The 22,557-nt window shown below is 34.8% G+C and overlaps 1 protein-coding gene across 21 annotated transcripts in view; it reads right to left on the bottom strand.

Annotated features, from left to right (window-relative positions):
* Positions 1–22,557, bottom strand: part of BLTP1 (bridge-like lipid transfer protein family member 1) — a 194,760-nt gene that overhangs the window by 49,484 nt on the left and 122,719 nt on the right. For 15 of the 21 annotated variants that reach the window (XR_011537221.1, XR_011537219.1, XR_011537218.1 and 12 more), the window contains 8 exons: positions 21,470–21,520; positions 18,134–18,340; positions 16,259–16,497; positions 11,736–11,980; positions 9,141–9,246; positions 3,614–3,711; positions 2,697–2,882; positions 1,297–1,465 (listed from right to left, as the gene is read on the bottom strand). Coding sequence is in view for 17 of the 21 variants with exons in the window: in XM_070609157.1 (XP_070465258.1) it covers positions 1,297–1,465; positions 2,697–2,882; positions 3,614–3,711; positions 9,141–9,246; positions 11,736–11,980; positions 16,259–16,497; positions 18,134–18,340; positions 21,470–21,520 (1,301 nt within the window). In the remaining 4 variants the exon portion in view is untranslated. The remainder of the gene's footprint in view (positions 1–1,296; positions 1,466–2,696; positions 2,883–3,613; positions 3,712–9,140; positions 9,247–11,735; positions 11,981–16,258; positions 16,498–18,133; positions 18,341–21,469; positions 21,521–22,557) is intronic. The other 6 variants (XR_011537220.1, XM_070609173.1, XM_070609171.1 and 3 more) reach the window with 1 other exon arrangement.

Here is a 22,557-nt window from a genome sequence, read left to right on the forward strand (position 1 = left end):
TCATTCAACAAATTATTTGTGAAATGCCTATTACATTCTAGGCACTAGGATAGAATAACAAACAAAAACAGACATGGTCTCTGACCTTGCAGAGCTTACTGTTACTAATGTTAAAAATTTTTGAAGGAGAGGTACATAATACTAGGAGTATACATTTAAAAAATGTGATTTAGAGAGAGAGGTCAAAGACAGAGTTTGTAACAAGAATGAAACCTTAAGGAAAACCTTCATTTAATGCAGTGTATAGAAGGAGGAACCTAAAGAGGAAATACAGATGGAGAGGCCAGAGAAGTAGAAGGGAGAGCAAGCGTTACGTCATGGACACAGAGTGGAAAGTACTTTAAGGAGGTTTTGAAAGCTGATGAGAAGTCAGTGAGATGAGAAATGAAAAAACTGTACACCGATTTAGCAAAACAAAATGTGCATAACACTGCCAAAAGGGGAGTTTTCTAGCAAACTGATCTTATCACCAGCCAATGCCTACCCCAATTCAAATCTTAAATGACTTCATAAATGGTTCTTCATTACCTCTAAAATACAATTCCAGCATATTTGCCCAATATACCTTAAACCCTATCTATCTGTTCAGTCTTATTTCCCATTATTTTCTTTTATGAAAGCTGCTGCTATATTTTCTTAGACCTCTGTACACATATATATTCATTCATATTCTCTCTCATTTTGCAAATATTTATTTAGTTCTTACTGTATGCCAGGGATTGTTCTAGGACTTTGGATGCAAAGACAAATAAAACAAGCTTTCATTTCCCTGTCTCCCTGGTAAACTCCTAACTGCAAATTGAATCTGAAGAATGAGTTTCTCCTCTAGGAAGCACAGGTAAAGTTAGAGACCCTCAGATCCTAGGACGTGTCTCTAACCCCACTCTGTAGCCTACTTTGCTCTTTTTCCCAGTGAACTAAGAATTCCTCGAGGGCAGGGATCCTGTTTTCCATATTTGTATTCCACTTCTAGACATTACACAATAAATGTTTGTAGAATAAAGACAATGCCAAAACAATGAGCGCATTAATTATCCAACCCAAAAAACTTAGCTCTAGAATTAAAATTCTGAATGACATTCCTACATAACCAAGTAGAAAGCAAATAAGTTTAAAAAGTAAAATAACTTTAAAAACTGAAAGGAATAAGCAAGAAACTTTGTGGATGCTCAGATTTCATATTTAGGAGACATTTAGCTGTCAAGTATTTATACTGATAAACTATAGATGCCTTTTATCTAGGATTACCAAACATTTCTAAATCCAACAACATAAGAATGATGGACTTTATCTTACCTCTATCAAAGGCCACAGGCTGTGCATAAACAATTGGTCTATTCAAGGTAATAAGCACAGCTTCCCTATCCGAAGAACCACTGATTTCTTCTCGGAGGGCATTTCTCAATCCAATTCGGGTTTTAAAATAGGCAACTTGATGAAAATCAGAACCAGCTTCTTCATAAACCTAAAACAAAATTAAAAGCTCAATACAATCAAATAATGGAAAACATTTTAATTAAAAAAACCCTAAAAGTTTTAACACCATTAAAGGTACTGTGCACCAAAAGAACTATAGTACATTTTTCTCAATTTCACTTGTCAATGATATATACCTTATACCCCATACCATAAGCACCTGAAAGATACAATATGAATGGATACATAAGAAGTAGACATGAAGTCACAAAGTTCACATGAAAGCTAGGAAGAGGCCCATATTCTGAATGGCAGTGTATTAAATGTTTCAAGATAATTAGCTCCTTTCTCCTCTCAAAATGTTTTCATTTGAAAAAATTAATTTTTCTAGAGATGACAAGAAATTTTTGTTCATTTATTCCCCCACATAATCTTTAATATAGTCATTCAATGTTGAAAATATCAGTTTTTCTATTCAAAGAAGGAAAAAAAGGTTAAAATCTACATAATTTTTAGCAAAACAAAAACAATAACAAAAATCCACAATGAGCTGGGAAAGTTACTGATTAACGGCTGTGCATGTGTGTGTCTATATATATATATATATATATATATATATATATATTTTAACTTTGTATGTTTAACATTATGGTATGTAAAACTTGCCAATATTAAACAGGGCAGCTAAGAAACTTAGTAACACTTTATCTGACCAATGTTAGCACAAAGCATTGAAATAAAAAATGTTTGACAAAATAAAGAAAAATTATAAGCAAATATTTATGAGGATACTGGATTAAGTTTCATGTGATTGCATTTGCACTAAACTATAATAATATACCACCAAAATACTCAATGAAATGCCAAGGTAAAATTCTAAAGGCCTTCTTTTTTTGGGGGGAAGATTAGCCCTGAGCTTACATCTGCCACCAATCCTCCTCTTTTTGCTGAGGAAGACTGGCCCTGAACTAACATCTGTGCACATCTTCTTCTACTGTTTTTATATGTTGGACTCCTGCCACAGCATGGCTTGACAAGCAGTGCGTAGGTCGGCACCTGGGATCTGAACCGGCGAACCCCAGGCCACCAAAGTGGAACGTGCAAACTTAACTGCTGCACCACCAGGCTGGCCCCCTAAAGGCCTTCTTCAGAGAGTGTTCATTAGAATGTACAATCAGAAATTTTAGGAACTTAAACTAAATATACTTTTCTAAGTACAGTAATACTTAAAGTAGTTCAAATTGATGTGCAAAACTAATAGCAACATATTCTGCACTCACCTGGTGTTTGACAATTTGTCCTAATGCCAGATTTAAGTCCACCTGGCATTTACCAAACAGTTTCAGATAGCTGCTACTTCCTGGTGAAGCTTTGGTTTGAAGACGGTTCGAAAGCTCCAGTTCAATTAATCCAGTTTCAAATCTCACAGCTCTCATTGACGGAGTTGTGGCCGTTACTTGAATACCCTAGCAGATTATATGTTAAGAGGAAAAAAGAAGCATCTATCAACAACATCCACACACTCAAATGAACTCTCAATATACGATAGAAGAACGATGTTTTAAAACACAAATAGGATGTCTAATGAGCTGATAAAACTGTCAACATTCTTTAATTTCTCATGTTAGTAGGGACTGTTTTAGCTATTTCATTTCAGTATTTCGTATTTAAAATTTAGACTGTTCAGGGTTAAATACATGAATTACAATTAAATAAGTATTTGATAAGAATGATTTTTATTTTTAAGAGCACTAATATCTTAAATACTGGAAACATTAAGGTTTCTATTAAGGTATTATTGTTAATTGGACAAGTGTACAAAATATTTCTTGTAGGGCAATTTATAATAATTAGAAAAAAGCAAAATGTTCATCAGTAGGGAGTAAAATTGTTACAACTGTATCATATAGAGTACAACTGTTAAGAAGATAAAGTTGATCTAAATGTGCTAACATGGAAAGGTATCCATGGTTTTTTAAAATGCATAAATATATGCATATATAACAATACAAATAGAAAAAAGTCCTAAAGGATATTCAAACAATTGCTAAAGCTTTTTCTCTGAGTGGGTGGGGTTATAGTTCATTTTTGTTTTCTATTTGGCATATTTATGTATCATATGAAATTTCTATAACAAACATAACATTAATTAATTAGAAAAATACTTCTAAAAGTACCATTATTATTTATATGTTACCTTAAACTGCAAGTTCAGGGAATAGAGTAGAATTTTAGGCTTATCTCCATCAGCTGTTCCATCATGTTCATTCCAAAGAGGAATAGGCTGCTCCCCACCTAAATGAAGTTAAATAATTGAGGGTTTGGAGCAATTTCTTTAAAAGGAAAATAACAGGGTCCAGCCCCACTGCCAAGTGGTTAAGTCCATGCGCTCCGCTTCGGCGGCCCAGGGTTTTGCCGGTTTGGTTGGGCGCGGACCTAGCAGCTCTCATCAGGCCGTGCTGAGGCAACGTCCCACACAGCACAACTAGAAGGACCTACAACTAGAATATACAACTATGTACTGGGGGTCTTTGGGGGGAGAAGAAGAAAAAAAAAAGGAAAATAATGACTTGTGCATTAAAAAAACCACCCATAAAACAGTTATTTTCTTTTTACTGATCATTAACTCAATCTTTAACAGGAAAGTTTAGCCGAGTCACATTTCAGGGAGGCATACATATATAAGATACAGATAATACTGCGTACATAGACATTTACTAAGAACATTTTATAAGGACTAAATTAAAACACTATACGTATAATTAAACCGAATGTGACTGTACATCTCAGGAAACATATTTGAGGGATAAAAGTAAACTGAACTAATTTCTTCAATCAAAAATGTGAACTTTGTTGTTTAGATGTGCTGCAAACAAAAAAGAATGAAAGAAAAAATAAAGGTGGAGAAATGAAAAATAATACATGCTAATAATAAAGAGTATGATAGTAAAAGTTTGTCCTATAAATTAAAAAAAAAATGGGGGGAGGGGACCCTGGGGGTAAAGTTCTTATTAACAGACCATTTGTTGCCAAGGCAATGTGCTGCTCAGGAAATAATGTTCTAATATTTTAATATATAACTTCCATTTTCACTTCTTTTTCCCTTGATGAAAAAACTTTTCTGCATGTTTATTCTTTAAATATTCTATCTGAAAAGGATTCATCTTTTTGTATGTATGTTGAGTTTAGCATCATCCAGGGAGCATGTATAGGTAAGGATGGGAAGTTTTTTCCTATTAGGGACCAAAGATGTATCAAAAAAACTAAGAACCCAACAGATAAAAAGCAGGTTTTGTTTGTTTGAGAGAGAAATTAATCTTTTATGGGCTTTCAAAATTTAAAGTAGGGGTCAAAATCTACTTCAATTAGTACTACTATGATAAAAACATAGTTTTCTACTCGAACAGAAAAAGAAAAAATAAGAATGGTTTAGCAATAGGCAGAGATGGATGGAAGGTACATCCAAGGTAAGACAGAAAAGGTAGACAAGGGCACACAAGTTGACCCAAAGGGAAAAAACAAGATATATCTGTGTATGAATAAATACACAGGAAAGAGAAAGAATGATATGGATGGACAGACAGGGACCTAAGTATTCAAGATTTGTGGATCAATAATACCAGAACATATTATTTACAATATATTTGTATTTTGGAAGAAGATGTACACTATGTGTCTGTGCATGCTCAATGCTTGCCCTTATGCTTGCATCTTCCCTCTCTGAATTATTCTACTCAAAAATTTACAGCACAGTACACTGGTTACCTGTTCTTCCAACTTACAATTAAGTACTTCTACTCTCCATCTTCTTTTTCAAGTCTACAGTCATCTCTTACCCAAACCTCATCACTAATGACACTACAACCCTATATATATATATATATACACATATATATACATATTTTTCCCCCTAGCTATCACTTACCCACCCCATTGTCTCTATCTTCCATCTACTACTAACAAACCTTCCATGGTCTTAAAATGTCTTTTTATTTCTCCGATTCTCTAACCTCATTCAAATATGCCTTTTTCGTTGTCCCATCATTTGGAAGTCTCCCATTCACTCACTTCTTTGACCTAGTGAATGGTAATTAACTTACTTTTCAGTGCCATTTCTAAAACATTAAACCATTATTCTTTCAATCTTTCACCATTTGAATTCTAAACCACATCCCTGAACTCATTTTCCTAAAATGCCTTTGGACCCTCACTCATGTTCCATTCTTATTCATTTTGTACCTTCTCAACCAAGCAGACCTCCGCACTGATCCTAATACCAAATGATAGTGAGTTAATATTTGAGTGCTTACTAGGTGCTAAATGCTCTTCTAGGTCCTTTATCACATGTTCATTTATTTAAATCCCTCCCTGATGTACCACTATCAGAATTTACTCATTTCTTCCTCTATGACATGTGCCGTAAAATACACATCTCTGTTCTATTATTTATGAATCTGCATATCTATCTCCCCACTTAGACCACATTCCTAAGGGCAGGAACAACATATCCTCAGATTCCAGCAAGCAGTGCTTGAGCAGACCCTCAGCGTTAGCTGAAGGCAATCAGACCTCTGCTGTTCGGTGATGCACTTCTTCATCTTCTATCATTTCTCCACCACACTCCTCACAACAACTACTGCAAGTCTTCATGATTTTCCTCACACCCCACAATTCCTATCTCATCTCAGAAAACAGATAATAGTATGTCAATGGAAGTCCAAAACTTGTAACAAATGTACCAGTCTTGTGGGGACGTTGATAATGGGGAAGGTAGGCCTGACTGGGGGCAGGGATTATTTGGGAAATCTCTGTACCTTCTCCTCAATTTTGCTGTGAACCTAAAACTGTTGCAAAAAATAAAGGCTATTTCTTTAAAAAGCCTATTTGTTTTGTGTTGTTCTATCACTAATTTGAATATCTTTTATCTAGTTTCAAAAAAAAATTCTTAAAATTTAAAAGCAAAAGCTTCACCTCTTACAAAATGTATTACACAATCACTTTAGTTTACGGAAATATGAGGGACACTATTATATTAGTCACATGAACTCCACAGTCTTTTACCTTGTTTTGAATTAAATATATACTTGACCTAATTCTAAGAACGTACCTCCTTATACATTTCTCTCTAAAATGACTGTACACACTCAAAAATAGATCTCTTCTTTTTATTAGGTCTGTGTTTACCTACATCCTTCTGAAACCCAGGCAGTTCACGGGCAATAAGATTATAAGAATTGATTCCTTGAAAAAGAATCTTCCTAACAAACTTGATGATTGTTGTGAATATGAGTATTCCCAGATAACAGAAAATGTCCTAAAGCTAAACGTAACATGAAAGAAAAGCATGAGGAAAAAAGTGTAACAAATAAAGAAATGAGGAGGATAACTATGAAGATTATGGGATAATAAGGAAGCAATACAGAGATTAGAATACTAAGAAACCTGGCCACAAGGGTTCAAAAGATTCCCTCTCAATAATCTGTTATGGTCCCTGGTTTCGACAGGATGAACGTCTGTGCTCCATGAGGCCCTGGGGCCAGCCAGGTGATACATGACTTACATTTCAGCTATTTTCCTAGGGTTCGTGGCTCTCTCTACAGTCAGGAAGGAATGGTTCAGGGAGCAGACCCAGCCACTAAATTACTCTGGCATCATAATCTGATCTCTAGTCTTCACAGTGATTAAAAAGTCTTCATGGTTAGAATATTAATTTCCAGTTCATTCTTCATAGACTTAGGAATATACTTGTAACTTCTAACTGACTGCCATTCAAAGGTTAAAAAAAAAGCCTTTCTCTTTCCTCAAAACAACCTTAAGGGCACTTACAATGCCAGTCTGATACTAGGAACTCTACAATGCTAGCTTTTTACCATGAGAGATACAAGATTAGTTACTGTAAGAGTTTATTTTTTTAATTATATATTCAGCAATAACAGTCTTGAAAATACTCTTTAGAACTCACAAAAATTTGCCAGCTTGAAATATTCTTAACAATTTTCATACCACAGGCAATGTTCTAATGTGATTTAACCAGATAAATGGGCCACATCACAATTTGTGTATGTTCCCCAAGTAGAGGCACTTTCAGTGGCAGAAAGGGTTTTTATCTCTTTCTTAATGGTTTGTATTCAACCATTCTCAGAAAAATTCCAAGGTAACCAACTGATCTGACTTTTTGACTTACCTCGTGAAATTCCATAGCTCTGCTGGTCCTCTTCAATATGATCATTAAGTAGCTACGGAACCTTGAAAGCAACCAAAACCAGCCCAAGGGAACGAGGAAACTCTGCTGCTCACACAGCTGCTACATAACTGAATTCCCTAAATGAGCTCTGCCCCCACTTCAGGGCTTCATCAAACACTGGTTCATAAGCTCGCTTGCATCTTTTCTACCTCACCTTTCTTACTGAACCAGAGTTCGTTTATAAGGTTTTTGGATATGACTTCCTCTGCAAAGCCTCTTCTCATTCCTTAGACTAGTTTCTCCTTCAACACAGACATAGCACCCTGTTCTTGTTATCCACAGAACTCATCAAAATTGTAACTGAATACTTAGATACTTACTCAATAAATTTGTTAAATTAATGATCTATCATAGAGGAAATCTTCTTGATGCCAGTTTATAGATGTGGCTTACTATTATTTTAACATGATTATATTCACACTGGAAATATTCAGCCTCAAGAATTATTATACAGAGAATTATTATACTTGTTTTCCACCCTAATTCCTCTTAATACTTTATCTTGTGAATTAAAACTCAGTTAAACTTTTTCTTTTTTTTCTTTCTGAGGAAGACTCACCCTGAGCTAAGATCTGTTGCCAGTCTTTCTCCATTTTGTACATGGGTCACCACCACAGCATGGCCGCTGACGAGTGGTGTTGGTACATGCCTGGGAACCAAACCTGGGCCACCGAGACAGAGCATGCCAGACTTAACCACTGGGCCACAGAGGTGGCCCTAACAATTTTTTGTGTGTGTGTGCGTGAAGAAGTTTGGCCCTGAGCCAATATCTGTTGCCAATCTTCCTCTTTTTGCTTGAGCAAGATTGTCACCAAGCTGACATCTGTGCCAATCTTCCTCTATTTTATGTGGGATGTGGCCACAGCGTGGCTTGATGAATGATTCTATGTCCGCACCCAGGATCCGAATGTACAAAGCCCAGGCCACCAAAGCAGAGCATACAAACTTAACCACTATGCCACCAGGCCGGCCCCAGACCCAACATTTTTTAAATCAAATGTATTTCCTGTTGAAATGTAAAGCTGATTAAGAAGCTCAACCATAATCTACTCTTGAGGCACGGCACAAATATAATAAGGGTTGCTGTAGACAATTTACCACATAGCCAGCATACAGTACCATCTGGTATAGGTTAAGGTGGAACTCTTAATATTGATCTAAATTTTGTTCCAAAATCAATAAGATTGGTTTGGTTAACAGACATACACTAAACTTTTTTTTTTTTGGAAGGGAGTTATAAAAGAGCTTTGTGAAGTTTATGGATTGTAAATGTATATCTCACACATGAAAAAAGTAATAAGCAAAAGAATCTGTAGGTGAGAAAGCCAGAAAAGGAGCACACATTTTTAGGGAGTTACTCAACAATGATATCTAAATGACAGGATCAATACTCACACCATGGATACATGGAACATCACGTAGCCAATGAGAATAAAAACCTGCTATATATTCTATACTATAAGGGACCAGATCATCTTACCAGAAACTTTTTGTATTACTTCATTAACTTCTTTCATGAATACTTTCTGTACAAACACCAAGTGGTTCAGAAGATCAGTTGTGAGATTATGTTCAAAAGAACCAACCTGCCAAACAAAATCAGAGAATTAGATTAATACTACTGAGTATATTAGTTTTAAATACATCTTTTGCTCACCTAAGTAATCCCAAACTTTGACAAAAAACAATTATCTATATACTATTTGAAATCAATATACTGAAGAAGGGTTAAAAATATTCAGATTCTCCAATACTTTATTGGACCATTAGGGACCATTCCCCAAGTGTTTTTTTTTTTTTTTTTAAATAACAGTAGCCAATAAGGTTTGAGAAATCTTTTGAAAACAAATTTAACTATGTAACCTGCTAATTTCAAAATTGACATTTTGTCTAGAGTAATATTTATTTTTAATGACCACTGTTGTAGTGTTAGAACAACTATCATTATCAGTGAAAGTAAATTTATTTACTCATTCAAATATTTATGGACCATCTACTCTGTATACTGCATTAGGTGCTAATGCTACAGCTGTGAATAAACACAACAAAATTATGGCTCTCATCAGGCTTACATTTAGGTGAATTAGCAAATCAGATATACTCAATCAGTTTTAGTATATGATTATATTAAATATATGATTAGATAAAACCTATGATTAGTATAAGGCATAAAATTTCTAAGAATTAGTTAATAAACAGATTAAATAGAAAGCAGGCCCTAACTGAAGTGAAGTATTACAGAAAGATAGAGTGAAACATCCTTATGAGTAAGGCAAATGCCTCAACATTTGCCACTTTGATAGCCTTTATATTTTGATCAAAAATTAAGAGAGCAAAATAGATCTGGCAGTCTTTTTTTAATTTAATTTATTTTATTTTTTTAAAGATTTTATTTTTCCTTTTTCTCCCAAAGCCCCCCAGTACATAGTTGTGCATTTTTAGTTGTGGGTCCTTCCAGTTGTGGCATGTGGGACGCCGCCTCAGCATGGCTTGATGAGCGGTGCCATGTCCGCACCCAGGATTCGAACCGGCGAAACCCTGGGCCGCTGAAGCAGAGCGCACAAACTTAACCACTTGGCCACAGGGCCAGCCCCTTGGCAGTCTTTTCTTAAATGAAAAGTCACATAAAGTCTAAGTTGCACTAGACACTTTTATTTTGTATATAGTACAAAATGGGCAAAGATGATTTTCACATGTGTCTATTTGATGCCATAGTAAAATAGGCAACTCTCAGAGTGATGCAACTTTAGATTCTTCCAAATGTCTATAATTAACTGCACTCTTAGTAAATTTGGGATTGTGTTCTGCCCCAATTACAAACTTTATATGTTTGTAATAGCTACTATTAGTAAGGAATTATGCAATATACTATATTAGATTTATTTTATTTTCTGTCAAATGAAACGTTATTAACAGTATTGCTAAACTAGAGTCTGGGGCACTTATATTTCAGAGTAGAAAGCACAAATGAAATATGCTTTATAATCTACTTTTTAAATAAAATTTGTATCTAGAATCTTGGACACTATTTTTTTGTACACTCCTTTTTCACATAGAGAAATCCCAACTCTTAGAGAGGTGCTAGGGCAAACAGGTTCTAAAGAAAGTAAATCCGACAGAAGTACGTCCCCCATAGCTGTAAAACTTCTAGCAAAGAACCCAAAAAGCGTTCTTATAGATGCTTCCGATTCTAGAGAACAAAATTTATAAAATACATAGTTAGCAAATAGCTTTTGGATAAGGTTGCAATTGTTCCTGACAAACTGACAAATAAGCTGAGAAACAGCACAGTGTGTGACGCCTGCATCTCTCACTTGATAGGAGATTTAGGGAAAGTTATTTAATCTCTCTCAGCTTCAATTTTCTACTGTATAAAAGTAGGATAACAACAGATGACCTGCTTACCACAAATCAAATGAAAAACTTGTCTCCAAATGTTTACGAGCATTGACTCAAACAGTCCTTAAGTCAGTGCTTTTTAAACTTGAGACAGGTGTACAGGTATAAAGTGAAAAATAATGACGGGGGTCACGTATGCTGGCTTTCAACTTCCCTTAGTCAAGAAATTAGTCTGAATCTGACTGTAATTACTTTATCTTCCAGCATGACCTTTAGATTGTTATTAACAATTATATATACCTGGATGAATCATGTAACCTCTCTAGAGGCTCATTTCTTCATTATAAAATGAGGACAAATAAATCTACCTCATCAGATTGATTTAAGGACTGTACGAGTCATGCTTATAAAGCACTGGACAAACGTTAGATGCTATCAGCTTTTTATAAGGAAATGAACCATGACAATATTGCAGAGATGGATGTGAAACCAGTGTAAGAAATATGAATTCAAAGAGGACTAACACACAGAAAAGCATGTTTAAATGAAACCACAGGAAGAGAGACAGACACATACATGTCCTCGTGCATGCACACACAACATTCGGTCTAAAATTCTGTAGGAATAAACGATTTAATGATTTGCCTTAGAAGTTTGGATCACTACATATTTTGGTACACCTAAAGCCTGAAGACTTCTAATCACAAAGAGTAAGAAAATCAGAGAGTGAACTTACTTCCGCCACACAGCGTAGATAATTTCCCTGCAAATAGTAGCCTTGTTTAGAGGGCAGTTCATCTACACTCCACACCTGATCTGAGTAACTATCATGCTCTTCCATTACATATTTCCCCGACATAGTAACAGGAGGAAGGTTAAGACTGGCAGAAGGAGGAATGGTTGACATATCTGTGGCAGAAACTTTGGAAGTAAAACGCAATCTGTGATTTGGCAGCTCAAATGTAAATCTAGTCTGTGCACCTGTAAGAAACAAGAAAAGTTATTTATTGCCTGTTCAGGTGCTCACTCATTCCTTATTTTGTTCAAACAATGGTGTCTAAGAAAAATGTACACATATTCCAAAACCTATGTTGAAAGATATGGAAAGCATATTTTAAATTTGCTTACATTTCCTATCTTAAAATATATGTATGGTTACTGTAAAGAGTCAGTCAGTAAGTATTATTAAGCCAGAAAGTATTATTTATTAAGCCTACGAAGTGCCCACATTGTGTTAGATGCTAGAGAAACACCTACAAATGTTCTTTATTTCATAGAAGGTAGAACAGAAAGAAACTGCCCTTATTACAGAAGAGTTAAAACAAGAGAAATTGGTCAAGTGAAAAAAATATATATATATCCCCAATCCACACAGTACTTTTTTATAGAGAACATTTAGCAGTTAATAACTTGCCTCCTGATCCCGGTTCAGAATGGAAGGAAATAGTGAAACTGTCAAATCAATTAAATTATACTTGCTGAAAACATTCACCATAAAATTATATAAATACATGGATCTTTGGCCTTGACAATAATTATTAACAGGAGCATAAACCAAATAAGGATATGGTATGAGTTTTAGTTTACTTTTGGCCCTAAACACGTAAATCAACAATTTGGCATGTAGTTGTAGTTGTTCAAACAATTATAAATATACAACCTATACTACTGTTCAGGTCATCTTTCTTCAATTATTTATTAGGGCATTAAGGAGTAGCAGAAACCTTATTAAAATCAAGATCTATTATTGCCTATTACATTTACTGTGTAATGTATATGCATGTTCCTCTCCAATCAACAAAATCTACCAATATTGCTCTGTACAGTACCAATTCTTGCCACTCAAACATCATTAAGTAGCCTATTTTGCCTACCTAAATATATATATAATAATTTATTATATATTCCTAGTGTTCTCAATTGTGCCAGAAATAATTCTCTTTTTTCAAAATATTAATTAAAGATCACCTCCTATATATCACATTCAGTATACTCACTCACTATACAATAATGTTTGTACTTGGAATGAGTTAGTCATAAACAGATAAATGTTCTCTCACCAACTGGTACAACCGTGAATGGCCAGATAGGTCATGACAGCTCTATCTCCTCTTACTCACTACTCCAACCAGGTCAACCCAATGATTGTGGCTTGCAGGCTGCAACAGGTGGGGACTGTCCATCACAGTAGCTACCACTACTATTACTACCACCAGCATCACCAGATGAAAACACCAAGATTGAGGACATCCTAGGTCTCAGGTCCTCCCTGTCACTAGTGCAATCATTCTTTTACTATTTTTGTCCTTTTCCTTCATTGCAGGAAGAACTCTGTGTTTTTACTTGTCTGGACACACTTATTTGACACTATGCTTACTTTGCTCCTAAACAGTCATTTTCCTAGTTCTAAACTGCCTATTTGGCTTTTTACTTGCTGTTTCTGTTGACTCTTGGATTTCATGGATGACCTGAATAAAAAAACAGAATACTTCTATTTCCAGCAACAAAAAATATAGATGTTCAGAATAATCCCTCTCAATTAAGAAAACCTAAAACTCTAGGGGTAGGAATAAACATACACACATATGTATACAAATACATATATGTATGTATGTATTCATATGTATATATATGTGTTTTTAAAATTACTAATATAATTTATGTTAACAGAATAAAGGAGAAAAAATTTTAATTTCAATAGATGCAGAAAAAAGTATCATGATATTCGCCAATTATTCTTTATATAAATTCTTAGCACACTAGGAATAGAAGCAAATTTTCTTAACGTAATAAAGGGAACCTAGCAAAAACCTATAGCAAATATATTCATTAGTGAAATATTGATTCCTTTAAAAAATGGGAGTGAGAAAAGGATGCCTACAATACCCCTTTTATTGAACATTGTAGTAGAAGTACAATGAAGCAATAAAAAGAAATTAAAAAAACAAAGACTAGAAAAGAAGAAACAAAAGTATTATTTGCATATGGTATGAATATCTACTTAGGAAACTCCAAAGAATCTTATTAACAATAAGAAAATAGTTTAATATGGTTGCTGAGTATAAGATTAACATAAGAGGATCAAGAGTATTTGTCCACATCACCACCAAACAGTTCAGTAAAAGCTATCTTACAAAATATACCATTTGCTAATCACCACCACCAGAACATAAGGCACCTAGGTAGCGAAGTAAACAAATATATCTTGCAAAAGATGCACACTTTTTCTACTTTTCCTACTTAAGAAAAAGTAGAAAAATTTTAAACTTTGTAGAAAAACATTAAAGATGACTTAAAGAGACAGAGAAACAAACATATTCAGGAATAGGAAGGTTAAATATTGTATCAATTCTCAATATCAATCAATATTGTCAATTTTCCCCAAGTAAATCTACAGATTTCATTAAATTTCTATAAAAATCCAAATAGGCTTTTCCAAGGAACTTGACAAACTGATTCTAAAATATATATGAAAGAGCAAAGAACCAAAAATAACCAGGACAACTCCTAAAAGAAGGAAAAGTCAGGTAGTAATATGACACTGGTACAAATAGACCAATGAAGCATAACAGAGAACTCTGAAATAGGTAACATATTTTATTTTTATTTTATATTAAAATAATTTTTATATTTTATATAAATTTTATATAATTACATATCATTTTAAAATGAAGCAATAATTTTATATTAAAACAATTACATATTAATACTAAAACTGTTATTTATCACACATAAACATTTAATAGATGACAAAACTGGATTATGTATCACTGAAAAAAGGGACAGATTAGTCAATAAATGATGCTGAGATAACTGGTTATGCACACTACTCCATACCAAACTAAAAGATAATAATAATAAATTCCATATAGATTTAGAACTTCAATATGAAAAGCAAAACTTCAAAACATTTAACAGAAAATATAAGAGAATATCTTCATGATTCTTGGAAGAGAAAGATTTCAAGACATAAAAATACCTCTTAATTATATAAAAAAATTCAGTTTCATTAGTAATTATAGAAATATAAATTAAAACCACAATGAGATACCATTCCACATGTACCATCAAGCAAAAATTTTAAAGTCAGGAATACCAAGTGTTGACAAGGATGTGGAACAAAGGGAATTCTCATCTAATCCTGGTGGGAGAGTGAATTCTGGTGGGCACAAGCACTTTGGAAAACAGTTTTACATTTCTTAGCAAAGGTGAAGATGCCTTAACCCTACAGTCTAGCCGTGCCACCCCTAAGTAAATACCCTTGAGAAACTCTTGCACAGGTACACCAGGAGATGTGTATGAGAATGACTGTAAAGGCAAAAAAGTAAAATGAGCTAAAGGCCCATCAAGAGAAGGGTAGAATGGATAAATAAATGGTGACATAATCACCTAAGGGGCTGCTATAGGTCAGTGAAAAATTAATGAACCACAGATACAAGAATGAACACAGATGAATTTCAAACAAAATGTACTGCAAAAAACCCTCCAAATTAAAAATATTGGTGGGATTCCATATAAGTAAACTTAGAAACAGGCAAGAACAAACTAAGTCATTTATGAGCATACAAAGATGTGGTAAGATTATAAAGAAAAGCAAAGGAATGGGTAACACAAGAGTCATGCGAGTGGTTCTTCCCCAGCAGTCATGGGGGATGTTAACTGGGAGTGACGATAATACCTGAAGGAGCCTTCAAAGTACTAGTAACGTTCTATTCTTAAGTTGTGTGATGGGTCGCTGAGGTCACAGTTCTTTATTATTCTTTAAACTGTGTGTATACAATTTACACACTTTTGTACATACGATACATTTCAGAATAAAAATACAACAGCAAAGAACTTTTGGATAGGATGTATAAGGATCATAAAACCTCACACAAGTAGCTATTCTGAAGAAGTCAAATCACCTCTGATTTGAGCTAAGTGCACCCAATGTGAAAATAAACCAAATTATTCAGGCTAAAAGAACCTAACAGATGTACAAATTGCAATCTGAGTTTAAATTGGAGAAATGACCCCAACAGTTGAATACCTCTAAAGAGTTCAAATGAAACCGGAGTCCATGGTGGTCACTCAGGGAGGTTTATTGGTATTTTTTACTTGACAAAAGAAATCATTAATGAAATTTAAAAGTCTTACTATTGACATTATTTAAATTTTCATAAAGTATCCCTAAAACTAAATTTACCTTTTCATCAAAATATTACTAATCTCTCAAACCAATAATACATTTTAAGAAACTGAACAAAAATGCAACGTTACCTGTCATCCCATGACTTCTCATTCTTCCCATCTTATATTCCGCTTTCAGCGATGGTAAAAGCGCTGCTCCAATGGCTATACCATCCAACATGGCACTGAATTTAAGAACGATTGGCTTCTTTTCTAAGCCTTCCGGTAGCTGAGGAAACTCATTTGTTTCAATAGGAGTTTGATTAACACTTGTTGGGGTTTTTTCAGAAGGTAGAGGGGTTGCAATATCTTCTTTTACAGACTGTGGACTATTAAGCAAAAAAAATAATTTAAAAGACAATTAGAACAGCTATCATTTTATTGTATAAAATTATTGGAGTTCTCAAGGAAAAATAGCAAAACTATACTGCTGACAGATGTTTGCTTTCCAACACCAGATCATATTATGACATCCTAAAAACAACCATGGAAAACTGGTGATCTAGAAAAGTAAACCAGAAAAGGTAATAACAATATAAACTGGAATGTTATATGCCAAGGCCATTCCTATCATTGATGGGAAACTGGAGTTTAAACTCAGGTTTGTCTGACTGCAAATTCCATGACTTTAACCGCTATGCACTCCACTATTGATTGTAATACAATTACTACTATTGCCAATACTATTACCACCACTATTAATAACACCACCAGCAATCACATAATTATCTGAGTGCTTACTACATGCCAGGTACTATTCTTAGTGCTTTGTGTGTTTTACATCATCTATTCATTTATCTCACAAAACCCTTTGAGTAGATACTATTATCTCCACTTTGCAAGTGAGTAAGCATAGCTAAAAAGTGGTGAAAGCAGGATTTAAACCCAGTCATAGTCTGATTCCAGAGTCTGATTTTTTTGTTTTGTTTTTTCGTGGGTTTTTTTGTGAGGAAGATTGGCCCTGAGCTAACATCCATTGTCAATTTTCCTCTTTTTTTGCTTGAGGAAGACTAACATCTGCGCCAATCTTCCTCTACTTTGGATGTGGGATGCCTCCACAGCATGGCTGATGAGTGGAGTAGGTCTGCACCCAGGATCTGAACACATGAAACCGGGCCACCAAAGTAGACTGCACAAACTTTAACCACTCAGCCACCAGACTAGCCCCCGAGAGTCTCATTTTTTAACTACTATGTTTCACTGCCAACATATTATAGTAAGGAAAAATTCCTTAGAGTATTTTAAAACTAAGGCTCATGTATACATTCTGGATTCCACAATCCATTGATGACAGATATATTTAAATTATTACTATTTGGGCAACTTCAGACATGAATTAATATTACATCAGAACAATCAGATAGAACAATTGGAAAAATCACTGTTTTAGGATACTGTCAAAAGACACACTTTTTTCTACCATATAGGATAGGAAAAAAGAAACACAGTAAGATAAATTTTTTACCTTTTACTTATCATATTTGTATAGTTACAGTTTTGGAGACCAGGAATAAAACTCAGCAATGCAGACCCATGAACAAGGGCTATAGACAGGGAATCAAGGATGATGTGCCAAGGTCCAATAATTTCATACAGAGGACAGCACAAATCTATGCATGCGACACAGCCACTGCAATTTTTTAAAGCTATGCAGTCAAAAATTTCGATGAGTTCAAAGTAAATAAAGATTGACTGATACAGTCCTAGAATTTGCTTTTTATTAGTACCTCTTATGATCTCTTAAGCTCCACTGATGTAACATGCAACTCTGACAATTGCATTGTACTTTAATAATATCCAATACGATTCTCCCACGATCGTGTTTGGCTACTTTCCACCTGCCCCACTGTCCACAATGGTCAATACTTAGATGTAACCCTCTGTAGTCCTTCAAACTATTGTTAACACAGCAAAGAATGACCTGAACTATTATACAGATTCACAGAATTTGAAGGAACAACTTACACAGTAGAAGGCTGTCTGATGAGGTCTGAGATTTGCTTAGACAGTTGGTGAGAACTTCGAACCATCATGCTATGTAAGGTGGCAGGATGCTGGGGAATGTTGATGCTGATAGCTCCGACTTTGAACACGGCCGCGTTGTTGGTCTTCAGCCCTCTCTGGGCACTGTAGAGGGCTTGGGACTTGGCGATACTACATTTCACTACAGTTCTATTAAGAGAAGAAGACCATTAAAACACAACCAATAAAGAGAAATTTTGAAAAAGTCTTTTGAGAGCAAGAAAAATGCTTTTAAATCATTGAATGAACTAAATGACTTAGGATTTTTTGTGTTTAAATCATATACTGAAGAAATCATGTTTTCTAAAAATATTGAAATATATTTATTTTACACTGTTTGCACTATTATTCTTTGATACAGAGTTTACAGAAGAAAATATGCATGTGCTTATATAAAAGTAAAAGCAACTATTTCCCAGAAGACTATTGCTGATTAGAAAAATTAAAAAGTATTCTATGGAATTGGTCTAGCCAGTATGAGGTAGATTCTGGGATGCTGACTAGTGATTGAATTTTGAATCTTTTCTTAAATATTATAATAAATAAAGCTGTTTATCACCAATGAGATTTCATTCTAAATTCAATTTCAACATGAGCCAGAACACGTAGATGGTGCTAAAATGCAAAAGGCTTCCTACTTGTAAACAGCATCCATCTACTGAATGAAACTAAACATCCATTCACAAAGACATCTGTCTTGTTAACATGTCCGTCAAGAAATTCTACATGTCTCACTGTTTTACCTTTATAATACACAGAAGTCTCCTTAAATATCACTTTGATTATGTAAGCACGTATGCAATACTGCATTTTCAATTATATACCAAAAGTCAGAATGGAAACCTGATGTGTCTGAGTGCTCTCCTATTGTAGACGCTACTGTGTTATTTCCAGTGGCAATTCTGATGTTTAGGACTTCCGGACATCTGTGTTGCCCAACTCCAGAGGGCCCCGTTCACACTATAGTCTAGATAAATGACTCCCACCACAACATGAGCGGCGTTCCTTGGAGTTGGACAACATGATGGTCCTACACTGATCAAACTGAGCCAGAAACTAGAGAGACGTCTGATTAACTCCTGTCAAACTGCACGTGTTAAAGATGTAAGGAGGGGCTGGCCCGGTTGCATAGTGGTTAGTTCACACGCTCTGCTTCAGTGGCCTGGGGTTCATGGGTTCAGATCCCTGGCATGGACCTACACACTGCCCATCAGGCCACACTGTGGTGGCATCCCACATACAAAAAAACAGAGGAAGGTTGGCACAGGTATTAGCTCAGTGACAATCTTCTTCAAGCAAAAAGAGAAAGGTTAGCAATAGATGTTGGCTCAGGGCCAATCTTCCTCATCAAAAAAAAGACATGAGGAGACCCAGAATGAGAAATCAAACAGTTTACAAGCTGCCACTATGAGTTATCTATTCGTAATTTTATTTTAATTCTCGAAGAGAGTTGTCAATCTAGGTCATACAACACATAGTATACATAAAACTTTTCCACAAGAAAGAAGTGGTCAAAATCTCTCTAAAGAGAAGATTGTGAAAACTTGTAGCACATCAGGAATGCCTCATATACGTGAAAAGTTCACGGCAAATGACGAAGAAGTCTTGTTAAAGAATTCATTGACAGTGGTAGTCTACTTCACAAGGTTGCACTAGATCCGCTGTGAGCCTCAATTACAATGACCACAGTGTCTAATCAGGCAAGACTTTTTCCCACCTTCTTTTACTTCCTGTATCCAGGCAACAGGGCCTTAAAGGTACGCTAGTCATCCTTGTCCATGCAACATGATGAGTGAATGACTTAAGGATTTGCTTTGGGGCCTGATTGTCTCTATCTCTACCCCTACTCCACCTACTTGAGCATGTGGGTCCAAACTTTAGAGGCAGGGAGAAGAAGATGATTTATGCACCCTGACTTACGCTGCCTGTCTCAATTCAGTTTTGCCTGAAAAATGGCTGCAACGGGGGTGGAAAGTACTGTGATCACATGCTATTTAGTTAACTATTAAAAATCACTGGAATTTTCTTTCTCATTTGGCAACTGTACCTTACATGTTAACTCTCTCAGCCAGAAATCCTATAAGAGGAGAGGGGTGGCCTATAAGGGGTACCATGACAGGGACCACATCTCATTTGCTTAGTGTCACATCTCTGAAGCCTAACACAGTGCTCAGGCCAAACTATGTAACCTAATAATTGTTGAATGGATGAAAATGAGATCTTTAGCCATTAAAAAGCATCCCCTCAAAAGTCATACAGTATTGATTTTTTTGGTTATACATCCAAAGATCTCAGTGATAAAAAGGAAAGAAACAATAAATCTTCTCCAGCTACTATCACTACTAAAATGGAATTGGATATTTTTTCTATACCTGTTAAGCGACACTAATAGGTAAGAGTGGTTTCCAGAAAATAATCATTTCCTTTTCTTAATATTAGTGCATTTATTCTTTTCTAGTACCTCTAGTTGGCTGATTACAGATAATCCCAAGAAAGGGCTGTTAATTGATGATATTTTGTCTATGGCCTATTAGCAATATACAGCGAAACAAATCTCACGAAGTATGATAACCTTACCAGCATGGAACATAATATACAGATTTATCTATTTATTCAGCATATTCAAATTTTACAGAAAATGTCCAAAGAAATAACCAGTGTTAAGTAACATATTAATTTGTCATGGTGAGAAGACATGATGAATATTTAAATATGGCCCTCAGTACAGCCCACTACCACAAAATATCAGATATACTTGGGTCAAATTAAGCCACTCAAAATATAAAATGTACATATAGTAAAACCTGTCAACAGAGCAGTAAATTCTCCCTATTTTAAAAACAGAATTATAAGGTTGGGATGTGTAGATATTTTCATATATTAGTGTTTTAATAATTATTGTTGCAATTAGTGAAAACTCTTTTGCAAAGTAAAACTTTGCAAAATAATAGTTTCTATTATCACACCAAACATTAAGGATCTATGATAATATAAATTTTAACAGTAACATGTCTAAAAAAAGCACAAGCAACATACAACTATAGTGTTACAATCTCTTAACAACAAAACAAGGTATAAATTACAAAAAAGGCAGGCCTTACCTGTGTGTTTTCCTTGAATAGCAGTAGCTTTAATCTATAAAAGGGTCTACATTAAAGCTACAAAATAATAACTAACTACATACATTCACAGCCATGCAGATAATCTAAATATTTATCTTTAAAACTATTCAATACTATGTTAATCACAAAGCCCATGAAAAAGAATAATACGACATACAGAAACTCTTGTTTGGCTGTGCTTGTAGGAGATGTGGGAAAGTCCTCCAGTCTACAGATGAAGATTCAAGAGGAAAGCAAGAAAACAAAAGGAAGCAAATAAACATTTATGCATAAATTAGTTACAATAAGACCAATCATCTGGAAAGCTTTTCTTACATCTCACTTTTAAAATGTGCCCTCAAAGAACCTTCTCAACTAATTTTTAGCTCCATTTCCTTTTAATTGAAATTGGAAATGAAAAGCCAAATAAATCCAGAAAGGCTTCACACCACTAGAATCTGGCAGTGAGTAATAAACAACTTGTATTTTTCAAAGAAAAATTTAAGAGATCTTTGCTTGTTTTTTTTTAAAAAAGAGCAAGAAATATCAACTGTACAATACTTTTTAAAAAATATTATTTTCTGCAAGTTTAGAGACTATTTGAAGCCCTTCTCTTAAGAGATAATAAATAATGGAGAGAATAGGTCTAAAAGGATAGAGTAAACCAAACACAAAGCATATCTAAAGAAATTCGTTTTACTTTCTGAACAGGTTCAAGTAACCATAGTACTTTTAAATTTAGAGTCAATCAAAGAATCTTGGAACCCAAGGAGAATGACGACTTTCTGCAGGAGCATTGTGGCGAGGGGGAAGGAGTATGGGTTCAGGCATCTCTTCTTACTGGCTGTACAATTTCAAGCATTTTAGGGCAATACTTTGATCTTTCTGAATCTCAATTTATTGTTCTAGAAAGTGGGGATAAAATCACCCCAGTTCACAGGATTGTGGTGAAGATTAAATAAAATAATCTATGTGAGGCTCCTGGCCCACAGTAGGTACTTAAGTTGTAGTTATTACATAATACTCCCTATGGCATAATGAATAATCATAAAAGATCGTGTCTCTTACAACTACTGGAATTTTCTGGTCTTTCAAAAGACTGATTATGAAATGCATCTGGACCATTCAGGCAGCTATAATAAAATACACTCTCTTTGGTTCTAGACTTACAGGTCCAAACACCCCAGTAAGACTTAAACATCTATTTCAGGAAATGTTCCCCAAGACAGCTATGACATTATCCATGTTTAAAATATTATGAAGAGA

Source organism: Equus przewalskii, chromosome 2, assembly GCF_037783145.1.
Source record: "Equus przewalskii isolate Varuska chromosome 2, EquPr2, whole genome shotgun sequence".
Taxonomy (NCBI): domain Eukaryota; kingdom Metazoa; phylum Chordata; class Mammalia; order Perissodactyla; family Equidae; genus Equus; species Equus przewalskii.